The sequence below is a fragment of the Physeter macrocephalus genome, chromosome 11, assembly GCF_002837175.3.
Source record: "Physeter macrocephalus isolate SW-GA chromosome 11, ASM283717v5, whole genome shotgun sequence".
Classification (NCBI taxonomy): Eukaryota; Metazoa; Chordata; class Mammalia; order Artiodactyla; family Physeteridae; genus Physeter; species Physeter macrocephalus.
In genome coordinates, this window is record NC_041224.1 from 64,204,419 (window position 1) to 64,225,472 (window position 21,054).

Consider the following 21,054-nt stretch of genomic DNA (forward strand, 5'->3'; position numbering starts at 1 on the left):
TTGTCTTTGCTTTATTGCTTTTCCAAATAATGTGCATGTGAAATTTCTTATTCTTACCCTTTTACACTTGTAGATTTCTTTTGGCTAGGTTCCTAAAAGTGGAATTTCTATGTCCTAGGTCAAGTGCATTTTAAATTTTGATCAGTTCTGCTAAATTATTCTCACAAAGGTTTTAAGAGAGTTGCCATCTCACTAACATGTTGTGGGCCAGTTCCCCACACCTTTGTTTCCGGATATTATCAGTTTTTAAGATCTTAGCCATTGTGATAGATTAAAAACAGTGGTCGTATTATGGAGGTTGAATATTTTCTTGTTTTTCAGCCAGTTGTATTCTTTGGCTGAAGTCATAAACTGCCCATTTTTGTTGGAGTATTTGTGTTTTGTGGACGTGTATGTTTGCTTATTTACCTTTTATTGTAGGTGTTGCAAATACTTCTATACAGAAGTTTTTGTACTTTATGGCTTTTGGATTTCTAATATTGCTTTAAAAAGACACATTAATAGTCTATAAAATTTGGGTCACCAGCAGCTCCAGCTCTCTTAAGGAGCTCAGATTAAGCTAGATAGAAACATAATGTAGAAGCATGAGCCCATTCTTTTTAAAATTTTTAAAAAATTTTTATTTATTTTATATATTTTTAAATTTATTAAAAAATTATTATTTTTTTGGCCACATCGGGTCTTATCTGTGGCGCGTGGGCTCCTCTTCAGTTGTGGTGTGAGGGTTCTCTCTCTAGTTGTGGCATGCGGGCTCTCTAGTTGAGGCGCATGGACTCAGTAGTTGTGGCATGCAGGCTTAGTTGCCGCGCAGTATGTGGGATCTTAGTTCCTCGACCAGGGATCAAACCTGAGCCCCCTGCATTGGAATGAGCCCATTCTTATGTAGGAAAATTGTCAAACTGAGTTTTGAGATGGAATCTGTTTAATTCTATTTTAGATCAAATTCTGAAATAAAATCTAGGCTTTGGAAGTCTTTCTGTGTATGTTAATTGGGTTAAAAATTTTTTTTTTTTGCTGGTTCATCATATGCTACTCTTTAATATTATAAAACCCATTCATCTAATATTTAGCTTTCCCCTAAAATAAGAAGGTTGTCTGCTGAGACTTTTCAAAAAATAGTTGCCTCCCCACAGTACTAATCCTAAGAATGTCATTCAGCAGCTTGGTTGATCTACCAGGAAGAGTCTGTCATACTCTTTTGAATTTGGGCCTGTCTGCATACATGCATACATCTAGAAGTGTGGTTCTCCACCTCAGCTGCATATTGGAATGCATATGGTAATGCCCAGGTTCTTCCCTTTCGTACCCAGTCCCCTCTTCCACCTCTCCTCCCCCACCTCACTTCTGATGTATTTGGCCTGGGATGTGGGCGCACATCAGTTTTTTAAAAGCTCAGGTGGGGGCTTCCCTGGTGGCGCAGTGGTTGAGAATCTGCCTGCTAATGCAGGGGACACGGGTTCGAGCCCTGGTCTGGGAAGATCCCACATGCCGCGGAGCAACTGGGCCCGTGAGCCACAGCTACTGAGCCTGTGCGTCTGGAGCCTGTGCTCTGCAACAAGAGAGGCCGCGACAGTGAGAGGCCCGCACACCGCGATGAAGAGTGGCCCCCCGCTTGCCACAACTAGAGAAAGCCCTCGCAGAGAAACGAAGACCCAACACAACGAAAAATAAATAAATAAACAAATGTGGGGTTAAAAAAAAAAAAAGCTCTGATGATTCTAATGTGCTACCAAAGTTGAGAATCATTTGATCAAACGATAGAGGATGACAGTGCATAAAGTCTCAGCTGGGACAGTTGGCATATTCAGACCCACTTTTTAAAAATGCAAAAATGGAACTTTGGAGGTATTTTCAAAGCAAACGCTGCTGCTATAACCCTAAAATGTAATTTTCTTCAAATTATTAAAATATTACACTACTATATTCATATGAGAGTTCTGCATATACACTTTACTTTTTCAGAGCCCCCATAGTGGGAAACTGTTTAGAGCATTAGTTCCTAATTCTGGCTGCATATTACTATCATCTGGGGAACTTGAGGTTAAAAGTTTGGGTGAAAAATACATGTATCCATGTCCCATTCCAGACAATTGAATCAGAATTGCTGGAGGTGAAGTCCATGTATTGGTATTTTTAAAAATTAATATATATATATATATATATTTTATTTTTGGCCGTGTTGGGTCTTCGTTTCTGTGCGAGGGCTTTCTCTAGTTGCGGCAAGCGGGGTCACTCTTCTTTGCAGTGCATGGGCCTCTCACTATCGCGGCCTCTCGTTGCGGAGCACAGGCTCCAGACACGCAAGCTCAGTAGTTGTGGCTCACGGGCCCAGTTGCTCCGCGGCATGTGGGATCTTCCCAGACCAGGGCTCGAACCCGTGTCCCCTGCATTAGCAGGCAGACTCAACCACTGCGCCACCAGGGAAAGCCCCATGTATTGGTATTTTAAAGTTCCCCAGGAGATTCTAATATGTAGCCAGAATGAGGAAACCATTGTTTTAGAGTTTATAACTAGAGATGATGTGACATTTTAGATTGCCTTATTGTCCTGAAAGTTAAATGTATCGCTGCCAGTAGTGTTAGTTTTCTAATTATAGTGATTTCTCTCATTAACTGATTTTGTTTGGTTTGTTTATATCCTTAAAAAAAAAAGAGGAACACCAACCAGTAAGAACATGATGAAGAGTTATTTCATCCAAGAGCTTTAGTTGACTTTCCACTAGAATAATAGATTAGTGAATTTTAATTATGAATTTTGGTAGCATACATAGGTGGATTTCTCTCCTTTGACCAGTCCCCAACCTAAAGCAGTTAAATAAGAATCTTTAAGGGTGCCATAAGTATAAATTTTTATAAATGTCATCTAATATTCAGATCCTGTTAAAACTTGTTTTATCTTGGGTCAGGTCACTTAACCTCTCTACCCTCCTCTGTAAAATGCATATAATGCTTACCTTACATAAAGTATTAATGTGAGGATTAAATGAAATAATAATGTATATAAAGTGCCTGGCACTAAATAATTTCACATCTGTGTTCTTCTGTTTTAGATTGCCCCTTTTTTTTTTTTTTTTTTGTGGTACGCGGGCCTCACACTGTTGTGGCCTCTCCCGTCGCGGAGCACAGGCTCCGGACGCGCAGGCCCAGCGGCCATGGCTCACGGGCCCAGCCGCTCCGCGGCACGTGAGATCCTCCCAGACCGGGGCGCGAACCCGGTTCCCCTGCATCGGCAGGCGGACGCGCAACCACTGCGCCACCAGGGAAGCCCTAGATTGCCCTTTTGACGCCACACTTTTTTAAAATACAATTTTTATTATTTATTTATTTTAAAATTTTATTTATTTAATTTATTTATTTATGGCTGTGTTGGGTCTTTGTTGCTGTGCGCGGGCGTTTCTCTAGTTGCAGTGAGCGGGGGCTACTCTTTGTTGTTGTGCCCGGGCTTCTCATTGCAGTGGCTTCTCTTGTTGCGGAGCACGGGCTCTAGGCATGCGGGCTTCAGTGGTAGTGGCTCACGGGCTCTAGAGTGCAGGCTCAGTAGTTGTGGCGCATGGGCTTAGTTGCTCCGCGGCATGTGGGATCTTCCCGGACCAGGGCTCAAACCCGTGTCCCCTGCATTGGCAGGTGGATTCTTAACCACTGTGCTACCAGGGAAGCCCTTTTATACAATTTTTAAAGGTTACACCCCATTTACAGTTATTACAAAAGATTGGCTGTATTCCTTATGTTGTACAATACATCCTTGTAGCCTGTCCCAGTAGTTTGTACCTCCCCGCCCTATGTTGCCCCCACCCCACCGGTAACCACTAGTTTGTCCTCTGTATCTGTGAGTCTGCTGCTGTTTTGTTATATTCACTAGTTTGTTGTATTTTTTTAGGTTCCACATATAAGTGACATCACACAGTATTTGTCTTTGACTTATTTCACTTAGCATAATGCCCTCCAAGTACATCCATGTTGTGCTAATGGCAAAATTTCCATTGCATATATATACCACATATTCTTTATCCGTTCATCTGTTGATGGACACTTAGGTTGCTTCCATATCTTGGCAATTGCAGGTAATGCTGCGGTGAATATTGAGGTGCATGTATCTTTTTGAATTAGTGTTTTTGTGGGGTTTTTAAAATTTGTTTTTCCAGATAAATACCCAGTAATTGATGGGTTATAAGGTATCATTGTACTTTTAACAGTCAGAATTCCATTATAGAGGATCCAGTGCAGGTTAGATTACTTTTATAATTTATATTTTAAATTTATATTTCAATTTGCATACACTGAATTTATACTTTTGGGTGTACAATTCCATGAGTTTTGACAAATGCCTAGAGAATGTAACTGCCACCACAGTGAACTTACAGAACAGTTCCATCATCACCCTCTAAAAAAACTCCCATTGTCTACCCCATTTGGTCAACCCTTCCCCCATTAATCCCTGGCAACCAGGGGATTTGTACACCATCCCTATAGTTTTGCCTTTTCTACCTTTTCATATGAATGGAATCATGCAGTGTATAGCCTTTTGAGTCTAGCTTCTTTCACTTAGAATTTGCATTTGAGATTCATACATGTTGTGTATATCAGCACTTCTTTATTACTGAGTAGTATTCCATCCAGTGGCTGTACCACGATTTGTTTATCCATTCCCTACTTGCAGAACATTTAGATTGTTCCCAGTTTTGCCAGGTACAAATAAAGCTGTTATAAATATCCTCATACAGGTTTTTGGGTGACCATAAGTTTTCGTTTCATTTGGGTAAATTCCTAATAGTGAGATTTTGGGGTTGTGCTAAGTATATGTTTATCTTTGTAAGAAACTTTGAAACTTCTTCTTGTTGACTGTATTATTTTGCATTCCAACCAGCAGTGTATGAGAGTTCCACTTGCACCACACACACTGCAGCACTTGGGATTGTCAGATTTCTCCCCCAACCCCAACATTCTAATTGGCATGTGGTGATAACATTGTGGCTTCAGTTTGTGTGTCCCAAATGACTAATGATGTTGAGCGTCCTTTCATGTGCTTCTTCATTCTCTGTATGGATTTTCTTTGGTGAAATGTCTGTTCAGATTTTTTGCCTGTTTTTATTTTATTTTATTTTATTTTATTTATTTATTTAATGGTGGGAGCATGGTTTATTAAGCTGTGCCTTAGTACAGGCGCTGGGGCTTGCCCATGGTGCTCTTAATGTACAAAGCCTGGACGTTCTGCCAATTTTTCTTGAGCAACAACACCAGGAAGTTGACGGCTAAGTGGATGTTGTAAACAAGCTCATCATCTGTCATTTTCACGTGGCCAACAGCCACTGCCAGACGGACGTTCTGCCAATTTTTCTTGAGCAACAACACCAGGAAGTTGACGGCTAAGTGGATGTTGTAAACAAGCTCATCATCTGTCATTTTCACGTGGCCAACCGCCACTGCCAGACACAGCACCTTCTTCATCTGGAACTTGATCGTGGACTTCACTTCATCAACTTTGGCCACCATGTTCTCATTGTGGGTCAGCAAGGAAGGGAACTTGCCAGCCTTATTCAGGCCTGGGCCCAGGATTTGTGGGATGTGCTTGATCAGAGACTCTGAAGCCAAAAAGGCATCATACTTCTTGGCCAGCTTCTTGACCAGTTTCTTATTCTTGTTGAGTTTCTTCAGGGCCTCGATGTCCATGTGGGGGATATCCACAGCCTTGGCCTCATCACAATGCCGCTGGTCCCCCAGAACACATACAGAAAACTTGGGGCGGGGAGTGGACTTAAGCCTGACGGTGCCTGAGAAGCGTTTGTTCTTCTGAGGGTCATAGTTCTTCGGGCTAATCTGAAGCTCCACCGTCTCCAAAAACTTCTGGCCCTTGCGCTGGTTCCCGTGCAGGACTTCCCGCACCGCCTCGTAAAGGGTGTTTCGCACCGTGATAACTAGAAGAGAGCTTTGCCTATTTTTAGAATTGGGTTTTTGTTTTCTTGTTAGGCTTCAAGTGATTTTTGAAATATGTATTCTAGGTACAAATTCTTTGTCAGATGTGTGATTTGCAAATGTTTTCTCTCAGTCTGTGGCATGTCTTCCCCTTCTCTTAAGTGTCTTTTTTATTTTGATGAATTCCAGTTTATCTGTTTTTCTTATGGATTGTACTTCTGATACCTAAGAACTATTTGCCTAACTCAAGGTCACAAAGATTTTTCTCCCAGAAGTTTTATACTCATATGTTTTACATTTATGTCTAATCCATTACGAATTTTGTATGAAGTCTGAGGTATAGATCAGAGTTGATTTAAAATATATCTGTATGGATGTAGATGGATAGATATCTTAATTCTTCTAGTACTGTTTGCTGAAAAGATTTTTTCCCCCATTGAATTGTTTTAGCACTGTCGTAAAAATCATTTTGCCATACTAGTATGAATCTATTTCTGGCTTCTCTTCTATTCATTTGACCTGTGTATCTATTCTTTTGCCAGTACTATACCTTTGTAGTATGTTTTGAAGTCAGGTGGTGTTCCTTTCAAAATTATTTTGGCTATTCTAGTTTTCTTGCTAATCCATAAGTTTTAGAAATATCTTGTTGATATCTACCCCAAAATCCCACTGGGATTTTGTTGTTTTTTTTTTTTTTTTTGTGGTACGCGGGCCTCTCACTGTTGTGGCCTCTCCCGTTGCGGAGCACAGGCTCCGGACGCACAGGCTCAGCGGCCATGGCCCACGGGCCCAGCCGCTCCGCGGCATGTGGGACATCCCAGACCGGGGCACAAACCCGTGTCCCCTGCATAGGCAGGCAGACTCTCAATCACTGCGCCACCAGGGAAGCCCCCCACTGGGATTTTGGTTGGTATTGAGTTGAATCAGTTTGGGAAATATTAATATTTTGACTACATTGAGTCTCCCAACCCATGAAGATGGCATATCTCCAGTTATTTAGGTCTTTTAAAATTTCCTTCACTAGTATTTTGCAGTTTTCAGCATATTTGTACTTTCACATAGTTTGTTAAATTTATACCTAAATACTTCATATTTTGGTGCTGTTGTAAATGGAACTTAAAATTTTTTTGGATTTCTATTTATTTGTTGCTAGTATGTAAAAAAAAAATACAGCTCTTTTTTTAAAAAAATATTGGTCCATAGATAACTGATAAGGACCTACTGTATAGCACAGGGAACTCTACTCAATACTCTGTAATGACCTGTATGGGATAAGAATCTAAAAAAGAGTGGATATATGTATAACTGATTCACTTTGCTGTACACCTGAAACTAACACAACATGGTAAATCAACTATATTCCAATAAAAATTTTAAAAAATATATTGGTCTTATATTCTGAAACCTTGCTGAACTCATTCTAGGAACTTTTTTGTAGGTCCATGGAATTTTCTATGTAGATCATGTCATTTTTAACACGACAGCTGTAATTTTTCTGTAATTTAGCTGTAATTTTTCTAATAGATTTTCTATTAGCTGTAGTTTTTCTAATAGATTTTCTGTAATTTAGCTGTAATTTTTCTAGTAGATAACCAAATTAAGGAAATTCCCTTCTGTTCCTAATTTGCTGAGAGTTTTTATGAGTACCAGATGTCAAATTTTGTCAGATGCTTTTTCTGCATCCTACTGTTATGATCTTGTAGTTTTTATTTTGGCTGTTAATATGATTATATTTACTGATTTTTTTTTTGAATGTTTAAGTAGCTTTGCAATACTGGGATAAACCCCACTTCATTGTGGTGTAATTATCTTTCTTTTAATATATTGCTAGATTTGATTTCCTAATATTTTGTTGGGGAGTTTTACATCTTTGCTCATGTAGTAGTTTCTTATAATGTTTTTTGTCTGATTTTGATATCAGGGTGATGCTGGTTTTATAATAGGAATTGGGAAGAGTTTCCTCCTCTTCTGTTTTCTGTAAGAGATTGTGTAGAATTGATATTTTTGGGTTCCTTAAACCAGGGGTCCCCAACCCCCAGGTCTGATACGGGTCCGCAGCCTGTTAGGAACCAGGTCTCACAGCAGGAGGTGAGTGGCAGGTAAGCATTACCACCTGAACCATCCATAAATTGTCTAACACGAAACTGGTCCCTAGTGCCAAAAGATTGGGGACTGCTGTATTAAACGGTTAGTAGAATTTACCAGTGAAACTATTTGGGTCTTGAGTTTTCTTTGTGCAGAGATTTTAATTACTCATTTAGTTTGTTTAATAGATATAGGAATGTTGATATTATCCATTTCTTCTTCAGTGAATTTTAGTAGTTAGTGACTTTTAAGAAAATTGGTCTGTTTTATCTACGTTGTGAATTCCTGGTCATTTGGGTCTCTTTTCTCTTGGTTAGTCTTTGCTAGAGTTCTGTTGATCTTTAGTACTAGCTTTGGTTTCATTTATTTTCTCTTGTTTTTCTATCTTCAGTTTTATTGACTTCTCTTTGTATTATTTCTTCTGTTTGCTTTAGATATAGTTTGCTTTTTTTTTTAAAAAAAGCATTTATCTTTCTGCATTTCTTATGTAAGCATTTAGTACAGTAAATTTCCTCCTAAACAGTGTTAGCTACATTTCACAAATTTTGATGTGTTGTATTTTCATTTTCTTCAGTTCAGGATGTTTTCTAATTTTCTTCAAGACTTCCTTGTTGACCCTTGGGTTATTTGATAGAAGATGGTTTATTTTCTGAATAGTCTGTCTACTTGTTAAATGGATTGCTGTGAGAGGAGCTTTGAAATCTCCAAGTATAATTGTGGATTTGTCTGTTTTTCTTTCATTTTTAACAGTTTTTGCTTTATTATGAGGCTTTGTTTTCAAGTGCATGTTTTCTTAGTAACTTGACCTTTCCATTGTGAGGTTTTTCTTCATCACTGGTAAATTTTCTTGTTTTGAAGTTTACTTTGAGAAATATAGCCACTGCAGCTTTTGTTTGATTAGTGTTTTGCATGATACGTCTTTTTTCATCCTTTTACTTTGAGTCTCTGTGTCATTATATTAGAAAATGGGTTGTTATAAACAACATATAGTTTTGCCTTTAAAAAAAAACTAAGCTGTCTCTTATTTAGCAGCATAAAGATTTCTTTTTTAAAAATTAAGGTATAATTGACATATGACATCAGTTTCAGCTATACAGCGTAATAATTTGGTATTTGTATAGTTATCTCTGTCTTTTAAGTGGGTTTATTTCACTTTTTACATTTAATGTAATTATTGATGTCGTTGAATTTTGGTCTTTTAAATTATTTTTCTCTTTGGTCCTCCTTTTCTGCTTTCTTTTGGATTGGAATTTTGAAAATATTCCACTTCATGTATCTATTGGTTCCCCCCCTCCCAAGAATGGTTTATTATTAGAAATTATGTTAACATAATTTATCTCATTAATAGGTTTAAAAAAGATCAACAATGTGATCATTTCCTTTGATATTATAACAGCATTTGATAAAGGTCAACATGTTTCTGATTTTTAAGGTCTTAATTAAATGAAAATAGGTGGATATTTTATTGAACTTTTAATACATACATATACTTTAAACCAAAAGCTAGTATCACACAAAATGATCAATCTCTATTGGTGTTTTTAAACATCTCTCTCTCTCTTTTTTTTTTCAGTGGTTGCTCTAAGGATTATAATATAAATATTTCACTCTTCACAGTCTACTTAGAGTTGATACTTTACCACTCCAAGTGAAACATAGAAACCTTATAGCTATATAGATGACCTTTGTATTAGTCCCATATTGTAGTTGTCGTATGTGTTACATCTAATCCTTCACCTTACCATGACATGTTATAATTTTTGGTTTCAACAGTTTTGTATATTTTTCAGAAACATAAAAAGAGAAGAATAGTCTATGATATTTACTCATTTAGTATTTCTGTTGCTCTTCCTTCTTTCTTGAATTTCCAGGTTACCCTCTGGTACCATTTGCTTTCTGTCTGAAGAACTTCTTTTAGCATTGCCTTTAGAGCAGGTCTGCTGGCAATGAGTTCTCTTGGTTTTCTTTTTTCTGAGAGTATCCTTGTCTTCATTCCTGAACTGTACTTTCACTGAGTATAGAATTCTAGGCTGATAGCTTTTGATATTATCCCACAGGGCCCTGAGACTTCTTTATATATATGTATATGTGTATGTATATATATATATACACACACACACACACACACACACACACACACACAATTTTATTGTTATTGACATATCTTTAAGTTCACTAACTACTGTCATCTCCTTTCTCCTGTTGAACCCATGAGTGATCTTAGGGTTTTTTAGTTCTAAAATTTTCCATTTGGTTCTTTTTTTATAATTTGAGCTTCTTTCCTAAGAATTTCTTTCATTCATTTTAAGGTGTTCACCCTTACCCAATGTATCATGTTTTTAACAGCTGCTTTAAAAGTCTTTGTCTGATAATTCTAATATCTGGGTCATCTTGGGGTCAGAATCAAATAATTGTCTTCTCCGTTGATAATTGATCAGATTTTTGTTGTTCTTGCTTTGGTAATTTCGGATTCTGTCCTGGATGTTTGGAATGTTGTGTGAGATTCTGCATCCTCTTAAAATCCTTTAGAGAGTGGTGAGGATCTTTTGTTTTAGTAAATAAGTCAACACATTTAGGTTCTACCTGAAAGTTCTTTCTCACTTTATGTATAGATTTGGTTCCATTATCTGTTCAGTTTTCAAAGTCTTTGCTATATTGAGTTTGCCCCTCCCTTTCCCACTTAGGGTGATCTAGGATTTGGACAGTGGTTTATATCATAGGTCTGGTTCTGGTTCTGGAAGCCTCTCCTATTCTTTGGCTGTGTTCCACACATGTATAGCTTACATGTGAGCCCAGGACTTGGTTCATACACAGAATTAGGAATCTACTTCCCCATCTCTCTCCTTTTAGTGATTTCCTCTACACTCTTATCTCCCAGCGGCCCTTTCCTTCATTCCTCTAGCCAGATGCATGGAGTTCTCTCAGTTTTAGTTTCCTGCCTGTCATGCCTTGAGGTGAAATGGCAAGAGAAAAAAAGAAAAGAAAATAATAGGGATTCTCCCACACTCTTTCACACGGGGATTTGTCTTCCTGGTTCCTTCCTGGTTCCTGTGTTCAGAGCAGTCAGTTTTCTCTTGTGGTTTTCTGTGGTCTGCAGTAGTGTAATTTCATGGCTGGGACTGGCCTCAGGGCAGGGCTGGGAGAAACAAGGGAAAAAGGAAAAAAGTATTTGCCCAACCTTCTCCAGGAGCCTTTTGCCTTAGTCCTCTGGCCAAGAAGATGCACTTGTTTCAGCTTTTGCTGATTGTGCCTACTAAACAGTATGCCTATTTGGCCTACCCTTGTGTCAAAGCCAGGAAATAAAGGAGAAAAAACAAACCGATACTCACCATCATCTTATTTGTTGTTTTTCACTGCTCTCCCCAATCTGCCTGCTGTTATTTAATGTTCAGAGTACTCTGTTAGTTGTATTCTGTATTCTGTCCAGAGTTTTTAGTTGTAATTGGTGGGAGAGAGTTGTGTTTATTACTCCATCTTGGTCAGGACCAGAAGACAGATTGTTCTGTGTTTTTTTTTTTTTTTTTTTTTTTTTTGCGGTACATGGGCCTCTCACTGTTGTGGCCTCTCCCGTTGCGGAGCATAGGCTCCGGACGCACAGGCTCAGCGGCCATGGCTCACGGGCCTAGCCACTCCACGGCATGTGGGATCTTCCCGGACCGGGGCACAAACCCATGTCCCCTGCATCGGCAGGTGGGCTCTCAACCACTGTGCCACCAGGGAAGCCCAGATTGTTCTGTTTTTAAATAAAAATAAACATTATTGTTATGACTAAAGGTACCCATTTTTTTTTTTTAATTTATTTGGTTATTTTTGGCTGTATAGGGTCTTTGTTGCCACACGCCGGCTTTCTCTAGTTGCGACCAGCAGGGGCTACTCTTCGTTGCGGAGCACGGGCTCTAGGTACGCGGGCTTCAGTAGTTGTGGCCCGTGGGCTCTAGAGCACAGGCTCAGTAGTTGTGGTGCACGGGCTTAGTTGCTTCGCAGCATGTGGGATCTTCCCAGACCAGGGCTCGAACCCGTGTCCCCTGCACTGGCAGGTGGATTCCTAGCCACTGAGCCACCAGGGAAGCCCCATGGTACCCATTTTTAAGTGTATAGTTTGAGTTTTGATCAGTGTTTTCCCTCATATAACCAGCCATCACATTCAAGAAGTAGAACATTTTTCAGTTCCTCAGAAAGCTCACTTGTGCCTCTTAGCTTTCTGCCATCCTCTCTTCATCCTGCCCTGAATTACCCTTTGGTGGAGGATATAAAGGATATTTAGACATATGACTAGTAGTTAAATGAGCTCTTTAATATTCCTTTTGATTGTCCTATATAGAATAAACGAAGGAATATTAGATCCAGATTGTCCTAGGTGAGAATTCACAGCTATTCCACTTAATTATCAGCTTTTTTAAAAAAATTTATTTATTAATTTATTTTGGCTGAATGCGGGGTCTTCGTTGGCCACATGTGTGATATTTAGTTGCGGCATGCGAACTCATAGTTGCAGCATGCATGCGGGATCTAGTTCCCTGACCAGGGAATCAAACCCGGGCCCCCTGCATTGGGAGAGCAGAGTCTTACCCACTGGACCACCAGGGAAGTCCCCACAACTATTCTACTAAATTAGCTGCATGATATTGGGTAGTTTTTGTAACCTTTTGGAGCCTAGTCATAGTTTTCTCATATTTAAAATGGGAGGTAAGTATATTTATCTTACAGAGTGCTTTGAGAGTTAAACAAGATGTATAAAATACCTTGTACAGGGTCTGGAATACAGTAGATGCACAATAAATGTCATTCCCCCATCACCTTTCCATTTATGTGTGATGCACGTAAATGACTTGAGCCAGCTGCATTAAGATAGTGACCCAAATATATTTATTTAGTATTGTGAAACAGCCTCTGACCTATAGTGTAGAGCCCTGGCAGCATGTAGATATTCTGGCATCATCATGTGGTTTAGCCAGATTTTCCAGTAATATCCTATTGGGAAAAACTTTTGAGCATGTACCTCCAATACAGTGTGTACATTATTAAACACATTACACCTACAGAGAAAATTTTAAACAGCTAAAATCAGAAAAGTTGTCATGTTTTCTTCATCCTGGGGGATGAGTAGTCTAATGTTTTGAATCCCTTTGGCGATGAGCATATTTGGGGGTGGAACCTAGGAATCTGTTTTTAACAGAACATTCCATAGTAATTTTGGAAGAACCAATAACAGGTTTGGGAACCTCTGGATGAGACCAGTTTTAATTAATTAATTAATTTTTAATCTTTTGGCTGCTGCCATTTGGCACATGGGATCTTAGTTCCCCAACCAGGGATTGAACCCACGCCCCCTGCATTGGCAGCACAGAGTCTTAACCACTGGACCACCAGGGAAGTCCCGAGGCCAATTTTGGAACTCAAACACAGAAAATGTATTTAGCAATATTAAGTCAAAGAGGGCATTTCCCCTCCTCTCCCTTTTTTCTCTTTGCAAGTTGAGAATTAACAGTTCCTGAAACCTTTTCCCCGCGTACCACAAAAAAAAAAAAAAGATACTAGAGCTAGTTACAATGTCAGAAGTGAAATTCAAACCTGAATCTGCTTATTTGTATTTCATGTATGATTTTATTGCATCAAATAACATTACAAAAAAGGTCTCTGTATATAAACTACTTTTATTTCATCATAGTTAGACAACAGTATTAGTTAACTACTGATTTTAGTTAAAAAATAATCCTGTATAAAAATGTCATGAAAGAAATCCCTATCAATTATTCTCAATAATACCATTTTTCACAGAAAAATTCACATACATCCACTTCCTCTTCGGCAAAAAAGTCGAAGATGCGTACATTATAAGTCCCAACCCTCCACTCCAGGCACATTTTGCTAATCCATCTAGGTACTCCTTACTTCTTGAACCCAGACTCCCTTAAGAATCCTCCTTTAACACAACACTTGAGAATTTCACTTCTGACATTGTAACTAGCTCTAGTATCTTTTTTTTTTTTTTTTTGTGGTACGCGGGCCTCTCACTGTTGTGGCCTCTCCTGTTGTGGAGCACAGGCTCTGGACGCACAGGCTCAGCGGCCATGGCTCATGGGCCCAGCCGCTCCGCGGCATGTGGGATCTTCCCAGACCAGGGCACGAGCCCATGTCCCCTGCATCGGCAGGCGGATTCTCAACCACTGCGCCACCAGGGAAGCCCAGCTCTAGTATCTTTGAATGAGTTGGATTTCATCCATCTCTTAGGCCCCGTTGCCTTTTTTTTTTTTTTAATTATTTGTTTTTGGCTGTGTTGGGTCTTCGTTGCTGTGCGTGGGCTTTCTCTAGTTGCGGCGAGCGGGGGCTACTCTTCGTTGTGGTATGCGGGCTTCTCATTGCGGTGGCTTCTCTTGTTGCAGAGCACGGGCTCTAGGCACCCGGACTTCTGTAGTTGTGGCACGTGGGCTCAGTAGTTGTGGCACACGGGCTTAGTTGATCTGTGACACGTGGGATCTTCCTGGACCAGGGCTCAAACCTGTGTCCCCTGCATTGGCAGGCAGATTCTTAAACACTGGGCCAGGAGGGAAGCCCCCCATTGCCTTTTTTTAAAAAAAAATTAAATTAAATTAATTTTATTTTTGGGTGCATTGGGTCTTTGTTGCTGCATGCGGGTTTTCTCTCCTTGAGGCGAGCGGGAGCTACTCTTCGTTGCGTTGCCCAGGCTTCTAATTGCAGTGGTTATCTTGCTGCGGAGTACAGGCTCTAGGCGCGCGGGCTTCAGTAGTTGTGGTACATGGGCTCAGGAGTTGTGGCTTGCGGGCTCTAGAGCACAGACTCAGTAGTTGTGGTGCATGGGTTTAGTTGCTGCATGGTATGTGGGATCTTCCCGGACCAGGGCTCAAACCCACGTTCCCTGCATTGGCAGGAGGATTCTTAACCACTGCGCCACCAGGGAAGTCCCTGGCCGAGGCGCCCCCCCCCCCCCCATTGCCTTTTGAGTTAAAATTCTGCTCACTAGTTTCAAGGGAAATGGATGTATTTGTGACATCACTGAATGATGAGGCAGTCAACTTTTGGCTTATTTCATGGTGGTAGCCTTTCTTTCTAGAAACGAAATAGCAGCTGAAGATTATATTACAGATATTTTGTTGTTTTTATTAAATATGTCTGAAGGACCTTCCGAATTAAAAATGGTTGGGATTCATTTGAACTATTCAGTATATAAAATTTTAGAAATTTTATTGATTTACAGTGCTGATGTGGCAGTCTGTTAAATCTAATTGCAGAAAGGTTCACTTTAATTAGTGCTTAATTATACAGTAGTTTTTCATTTAATTTTTTCTTGGCTTATTTTGAATTCTACTTTAGAATCCCATAGAAACCTGACATATTAGTGTGGCAAACTATTTTTAAATAGTCTTGATCTTATAATTAAAACTTTGTATTTTCTTTTTTTAAAAAATTTATTTTTTGTATAGCAGGTCTTACTCGTTATCTATTTTATACATATTAGTGTATATGTGTCAATCCCAATCTCCCAATTCATCCCCCCCCGTCACCTTTCCCCCCTTCGTGTCCATAAAAAGTTTGTATTTTCTTAGGGGAATAAAGAAATATCTTAGGAAAGGAAGTTTGGGTGGGGTGTTGTAGAACTTTAAATTCAACCTAAAAATTCACTAAATGTCAGTGAAGTGCTATTACCTTAAAATGACTTTTTTTCCCCCTTCTTTAGAATCCAGCAACTATCACAAGAATACTCCTTAGCCACTTCAATTGGGATAAAGAGAAGCTAATGGAAAGGTAAGGAACTATATTGTCAGCTTTATACTTAGAAGTAACACAGAAAGCCTGTTGAACTGAATTTATGAGACACAAGTAAGTATGTGAAAAAACCAGTGTACAAGTGGTATTTGCTTTAATGTATTCCCCATCTGTAAGTTTTTCAATAAACTTAGTGTTAAGGGACCTCAGGCTTAATATTTCTCCTTTTATTTTGTAGGTGAGGTGTGGGGGCTCTGCTTCTGTGTCTTCTAAAATGCGTTCTCTTGAGTACTGAGAACTAAAAATACGTAAAGGGCTTGATATATTCTTGGAGCACACGAATAAGATCTTCCTTTAATTACTTAAAGCCTTCGTGCCCATAAACCTTTAAATCTACCTTAGGTGTAATAATGACATTTCTTCAGTAAAAACAAAGAAGTTGCTCAGGGTATCTTTGCCACCGAAACAGCTGTTTGGACTGACTGGTTTGTTCTCTGGTTTCTGTGCAGGATTAAATTCCATTGGGTATTTTCTCTCTGGAAATGTTTCTGGTTCCAAAAGGGAAGAAATTACTGGGACTGGAGAATGATAATAATAGTGCCATTCTTTATCTTTTTCTCTTCCTTAAATTGGAAATTTGGGGCACTTTTTGGTAGGGTGAGAGCCTTTATTCTGTCAGCCTTATTCTCTCAGTCTAAAATTAGCAATTCTAATTTTAATTTTAAAATTACAACTAGTTTTTGTTATGAACTGAGAACCCAAATATCATGAGAAGTAAATGGAAAATATTTCCCATTTGATTTTTAAAATCAAAAGCACTTTGCAAAACAGATACTAAATAATACCAAGAATATTACCCAGTTTCTCACATCCTGCACCCCAGCTGCAATTTAATAGTAACAACAATAATTCTTAATTATTGAGCCCTCTGTGCCAGGCATTATTTAATTTTATCCAGGTGATAGCTTTATGGAGCTACAAATTATCCCCACTTAATTGATATGGAAACTAAGACTTAGAGCTTGATGTGTTTACCTCAGTTTTGTAACGCAGGGAGCTAGCACTCAAACTCAGGTTTGTTGGACTCCAAAGCTTATGTTCTTAAACACATACTATACAGCTTTCCCAAGGTTCATGAAGAATAAAATCCTTGACTAGTGTGATTTTTCTTTTTTTCTTTTTCCCATGGAGCTTACTGCCTTTTTTGAAGTCAGTGGTATTTCTTAATTTTGCTCATATTTATTTTCAGACTTACTTTATGACACAAGAAAGTTTAGGAAAAAAGTAGTTTTCATTGTTTACATCTGATACTCTTCTACTGAACTAGACTTATTTACAGTTTGTTTCTTATTAATATATCTCTCCAAAGACATTCTCAAGTTTGTCCTACAACACTGTTGACACTGCTGAAAGCAGTTTTCAATGAAATATTATAGAACTCTTAAGTGTGATGAGTATGAATTGAAAATTAGGCAGCTTCTGGGAACTTCTAGTGTGTATGAACTTTTCAGTTTCTCCTTGTAATTTCAGTTTCTGTTTTACATCTTCTGGAGATATGTTATTGGGTACTTGTAAGTCTTTAAATAGTGTTTTTAAATCATTATGCAATATCTTTTTGTGTCATTTAATGAGTTTCACATTACTGTATCCTATGTTGTCTGATAGTAGCACTGCTACACTTTATTTCATAATTACTAATATGTTTATATTTCACTACTCATTTACCTTAATTTGTGCCTTATATTTACCATGTTTTCTGTTTGGTTAGTTTCTTGGCTACTTTCTTGGTTTGATCAAGTTTTCTTTCCCTCCCCCCCTTACAATTTCAAAGTTACATATTTTATTTCAGCTTTTCTAGGGGTCACCCTTACAATTTATATATGCATAGTTATATGTATATGCAAAGTTTATAACAATATTTAGTCACACTATTTATATCCATGCTCTGCATAAGACAAAAACTGTAGCATACTTTTCTTCTCTATCCTCCGCTCTTCCCCTCTCAGTTGGGTAAGTTGATAATATTTGAATTTTTCATTTCATGGTAAGCATTTTTACTATCAATGTATTTAACTTCTGTTTTTTGTTTTTTGGTGGTTTTTTTTTGGCTAATTTGTTTCTTGCATCCTACTGTTTTCTCCAGGTGTACTTTTTTTCCCTCTAGAATAATACATCCTTTAGTCATTTAAGTCTGGTTTCATATGTGATCAGTTTTTGAGTGCTCTAAGAGAAATCCTTAATATTCTGAAATTTTGGAGTAGGTTTTGAAAACATAGCTAGTTGGGCACTTTAAGTCTGAGGACTCATGTTTTTGGTTTGGGAAATTCTTATCTGTTATTTCTTTAATATTATCTTCTCTCCATTCTCTTGGTGCTTTTTAGAATTCCTGTTGGTTACATGTTGAAATTTCTGGATTTTTTTCACCTTTTTTCAAAATGCTTTTTCTGTACTTGTCTTTCTACTTTGGTCTGTGAAAGTTCCTCAGGTTTACCTTTAATTCACTAACTTGCTTTTCTTTCTGCCTCCATTCTGCTATTTAGCCATCTTGAATTGTTTATTTCAACCGTATCCAACATATTCATTTTATTCTTGTTTTGTGGGTGCTGGCTCTCGACATATAACTGTTTACACTAGAGTTTTCTTCTAGACTGTTTATCAATAAATAAACATAGAGAGGATTTAAAATATGAATTGGTATTTGGTGTACCCTTCAGAGTATATTATTTTCAAATTGATCACATTCTGGGCTATAATAAATTATAAGAAAAATTGATATGTGTTCTATTTTCACACTTGCAAAAAACTCTTAGAATCCCAAAATGAAATTATTAAAATAATTAGAACTAAATAATGAGAGGACAAATGTGGGATGTAGCTGAAGAGGTACAGGGAGATTTACAGTCTTAGTATCTATAAGAAAAAAGATAAATAGGTAGAAAACAAAGTGAGCCTTTGAAACAGGAAGTTAGAAAAATACATAATAAACCCAAAGAGAGTAGAATGGCTGTTTAAGATGAAAGCAACATTAATGAATTAGAGAACAAAAATAAATAAAGCAGAAAGATGGATCTTTGAAATGGATTTTTGAAAAGGGAAATATCAAGAGAATGAGAAAACAAGCCACAGACAGGGATAGAATATTTGCAAAAGATATCTGTTAGCCAAAATATACAAAGAATTCTTGGAACTCAACAGTAAGAAAAAGAACCAATTTTAAAATGGGCAAAAATCTTAATAGATACCTCACTAAAGAAGATACACAGATGTCAAATAAGCATATGAAGATATATTTAACATCATACATCATCATTAGGGTACTGCTAATTAAAATGAAATTGCTAGTTAAAATGACCACTACACACCTATTAGAATGGCCAAAATCCCAAACGCAGGGACTTCACTGGTAGTCCAGTGGTTAAGACTCCGAGCTTCCACTGCAGGGGCCATGGGTTTGATCCCTGGTTGGGGAACTAAGATCCTACATGCTACGCAGTGCGGCCAAGGGGAAAAAAAAAAATTCAAAACACACCACCAAATACTGATAAGGATGTGGAGCAACAGGAACTCTCACTCATTGCTGGTGGGACTGCAAAAAGGTACAGCCACTTTGCTTCCAATTTGGCAGTTTCTTACCATACGGTCCAGTCACGCATTTTGGTATTTACCCAAATGAGTTGAAAACTTATGCCCACCAAGACCTGCACATGGATATTCATAGCATCTTTAGTCATAATTGATAAACTTGGAAACAATCAAGATGTCCTTCAGTAGGTGAATGGGTGAATAAACTGTGGCACATCCAGACAATGGAATGTAATTCATTGCTAAAAAGAAATGAGCTATCAAGCTGTGAAAAGACATGGAAGAACCTTAAATGCATATTACTAAGTGGAAGCAGCCAATCTAAAAAGGTTGCATACTGTATGATTCCAACTATATGACATTCTGGAAAAGGCAAAATTATGGAAATAATGAAAAGATCATGGTTAGAGGGAGGGAAGGATGAGTATGTGGAGCAAAAAGGATTTTTAGGGCAGTGAAAGTGTTCTGTATGAAACTGTTATGATGGGTATATGTCACTATACATTTGTCTAAACCCGTAGAATGTATAACACCAAAACTCAGCCCTAATGTAAACTATGGACTTGGGTGATAATGATGTGTCAGTGTAGGTTCACTGATTGCATCAAATGTACCACTCTTATGTGAGATGTTGATGGTGGAGGAGGTTGTGTTGTGTGTGTGTGTGTGTGGTGGCGGGGTATATGGGAAACCTCTGTAATTTCTGCTTAGTTTTGGTTTGAGCTTAAAACTGCTTTTAAAAAAGTAGGACTTCCCTGTTGGCGCGGTGGTTAAGAATCCGCTTGCCAATGCAGGGGACACAGATTTGAGCCCTAGTCCAGGAAGATCCCACATGCTGAGGAGCACCTAAGCCCGTGCGCCACAACTACTGAGCCTGTGCTCTAGATCCCGTGTGCCACAACTACTGAAGCCCATGTGCCTAGAGCTCGTTCTCCACAACAAGAGAAGCCACCACAATGAGAAGCCCGTGCACCGCAATGAAGAGTAGCCCCTGCTCACTGCAACTAGAGAAAGCCTGTGCGTAGCAATGAAGACCCAACGCAGCCCTAAATAAATGAATGAATGAATGAATAAATAAATGTAAAGTCTATTTTGAAAAAAGGGAGGGAAATAAACCATTGGCAAATGTGATTCGGTAGGAGGAAAAAGCACAAATAAACAGCATTGGAAATAATGCATAATTATGGTTAGGAAAAATATTTCAAAATGTTAAATTAATACTGTGTATACCACTTTTACCATTAAGTTTGAAAGCTTAGAAATGGAAATTACAGCCCCCCCCCCCCAAATACGAAAACAACTGTGGAAAAATGTAATAAATATACTAAAAGATCCCTCTCTTTCCCCCAAAAGCACTAGGTGATTTTATGGGCAAGTTCTGTCTTAATAAACCTTTAAGGAACTGCTAGTTTTTCTATGTTCTGAAAAACCATTTCAGAACATAGAAAAAGATAGGACATCATTAATTCATGTTAGCCAAGTCAGAATAACACTGGTTACAAAATTTGACAAATACAGCATAAGAAAACTATCTTCATTATGAACATACCTTTTGAATTCATGGATAAAATAATTGAATTGAAAGAATTAATGGTCTAGTAGGATTTCTCCTAGGAAGGCAAGAATGGGTCACCATTGGGGAAAAGACTTGTCTATAACATTTACTACTTTTTTTTTTTTTTTTTTTGTGGTATGCGGGCCTCCCCCTGTTGTGGCCTCTCCCGTTGCGGAGCACAGGCTCCGGACGCGCAGG

At 38.4% G+C, this 21,054-nt stretch overlaps 1 protein-coding gene across 2 annotated transcripts in view; it reads left to right on the forward strand.

Annotated features, from left to right (window-relative positions):
• Positions 1-21,054, forward strand: part of ARIH1 (ariadne RBR E3 ubiquitin protein ligase 1) — a 132,743-nt gene that overhangs the window by 29,590 nt on the left and 82,099 nt on the right. For both annotated transcript variants that reach the window (XM_024128886.3, XM_055088086.1), the window contains one exon: positions 15,691-15,758. In XM_024128886.3, coding sequence (XP_023984654.1) covers positions 15,691-15,758 — 68 coding nt within the window. The remainder of the gene's footprint in view (positions 1-15,690; positions 15,759-21,054) is intronic.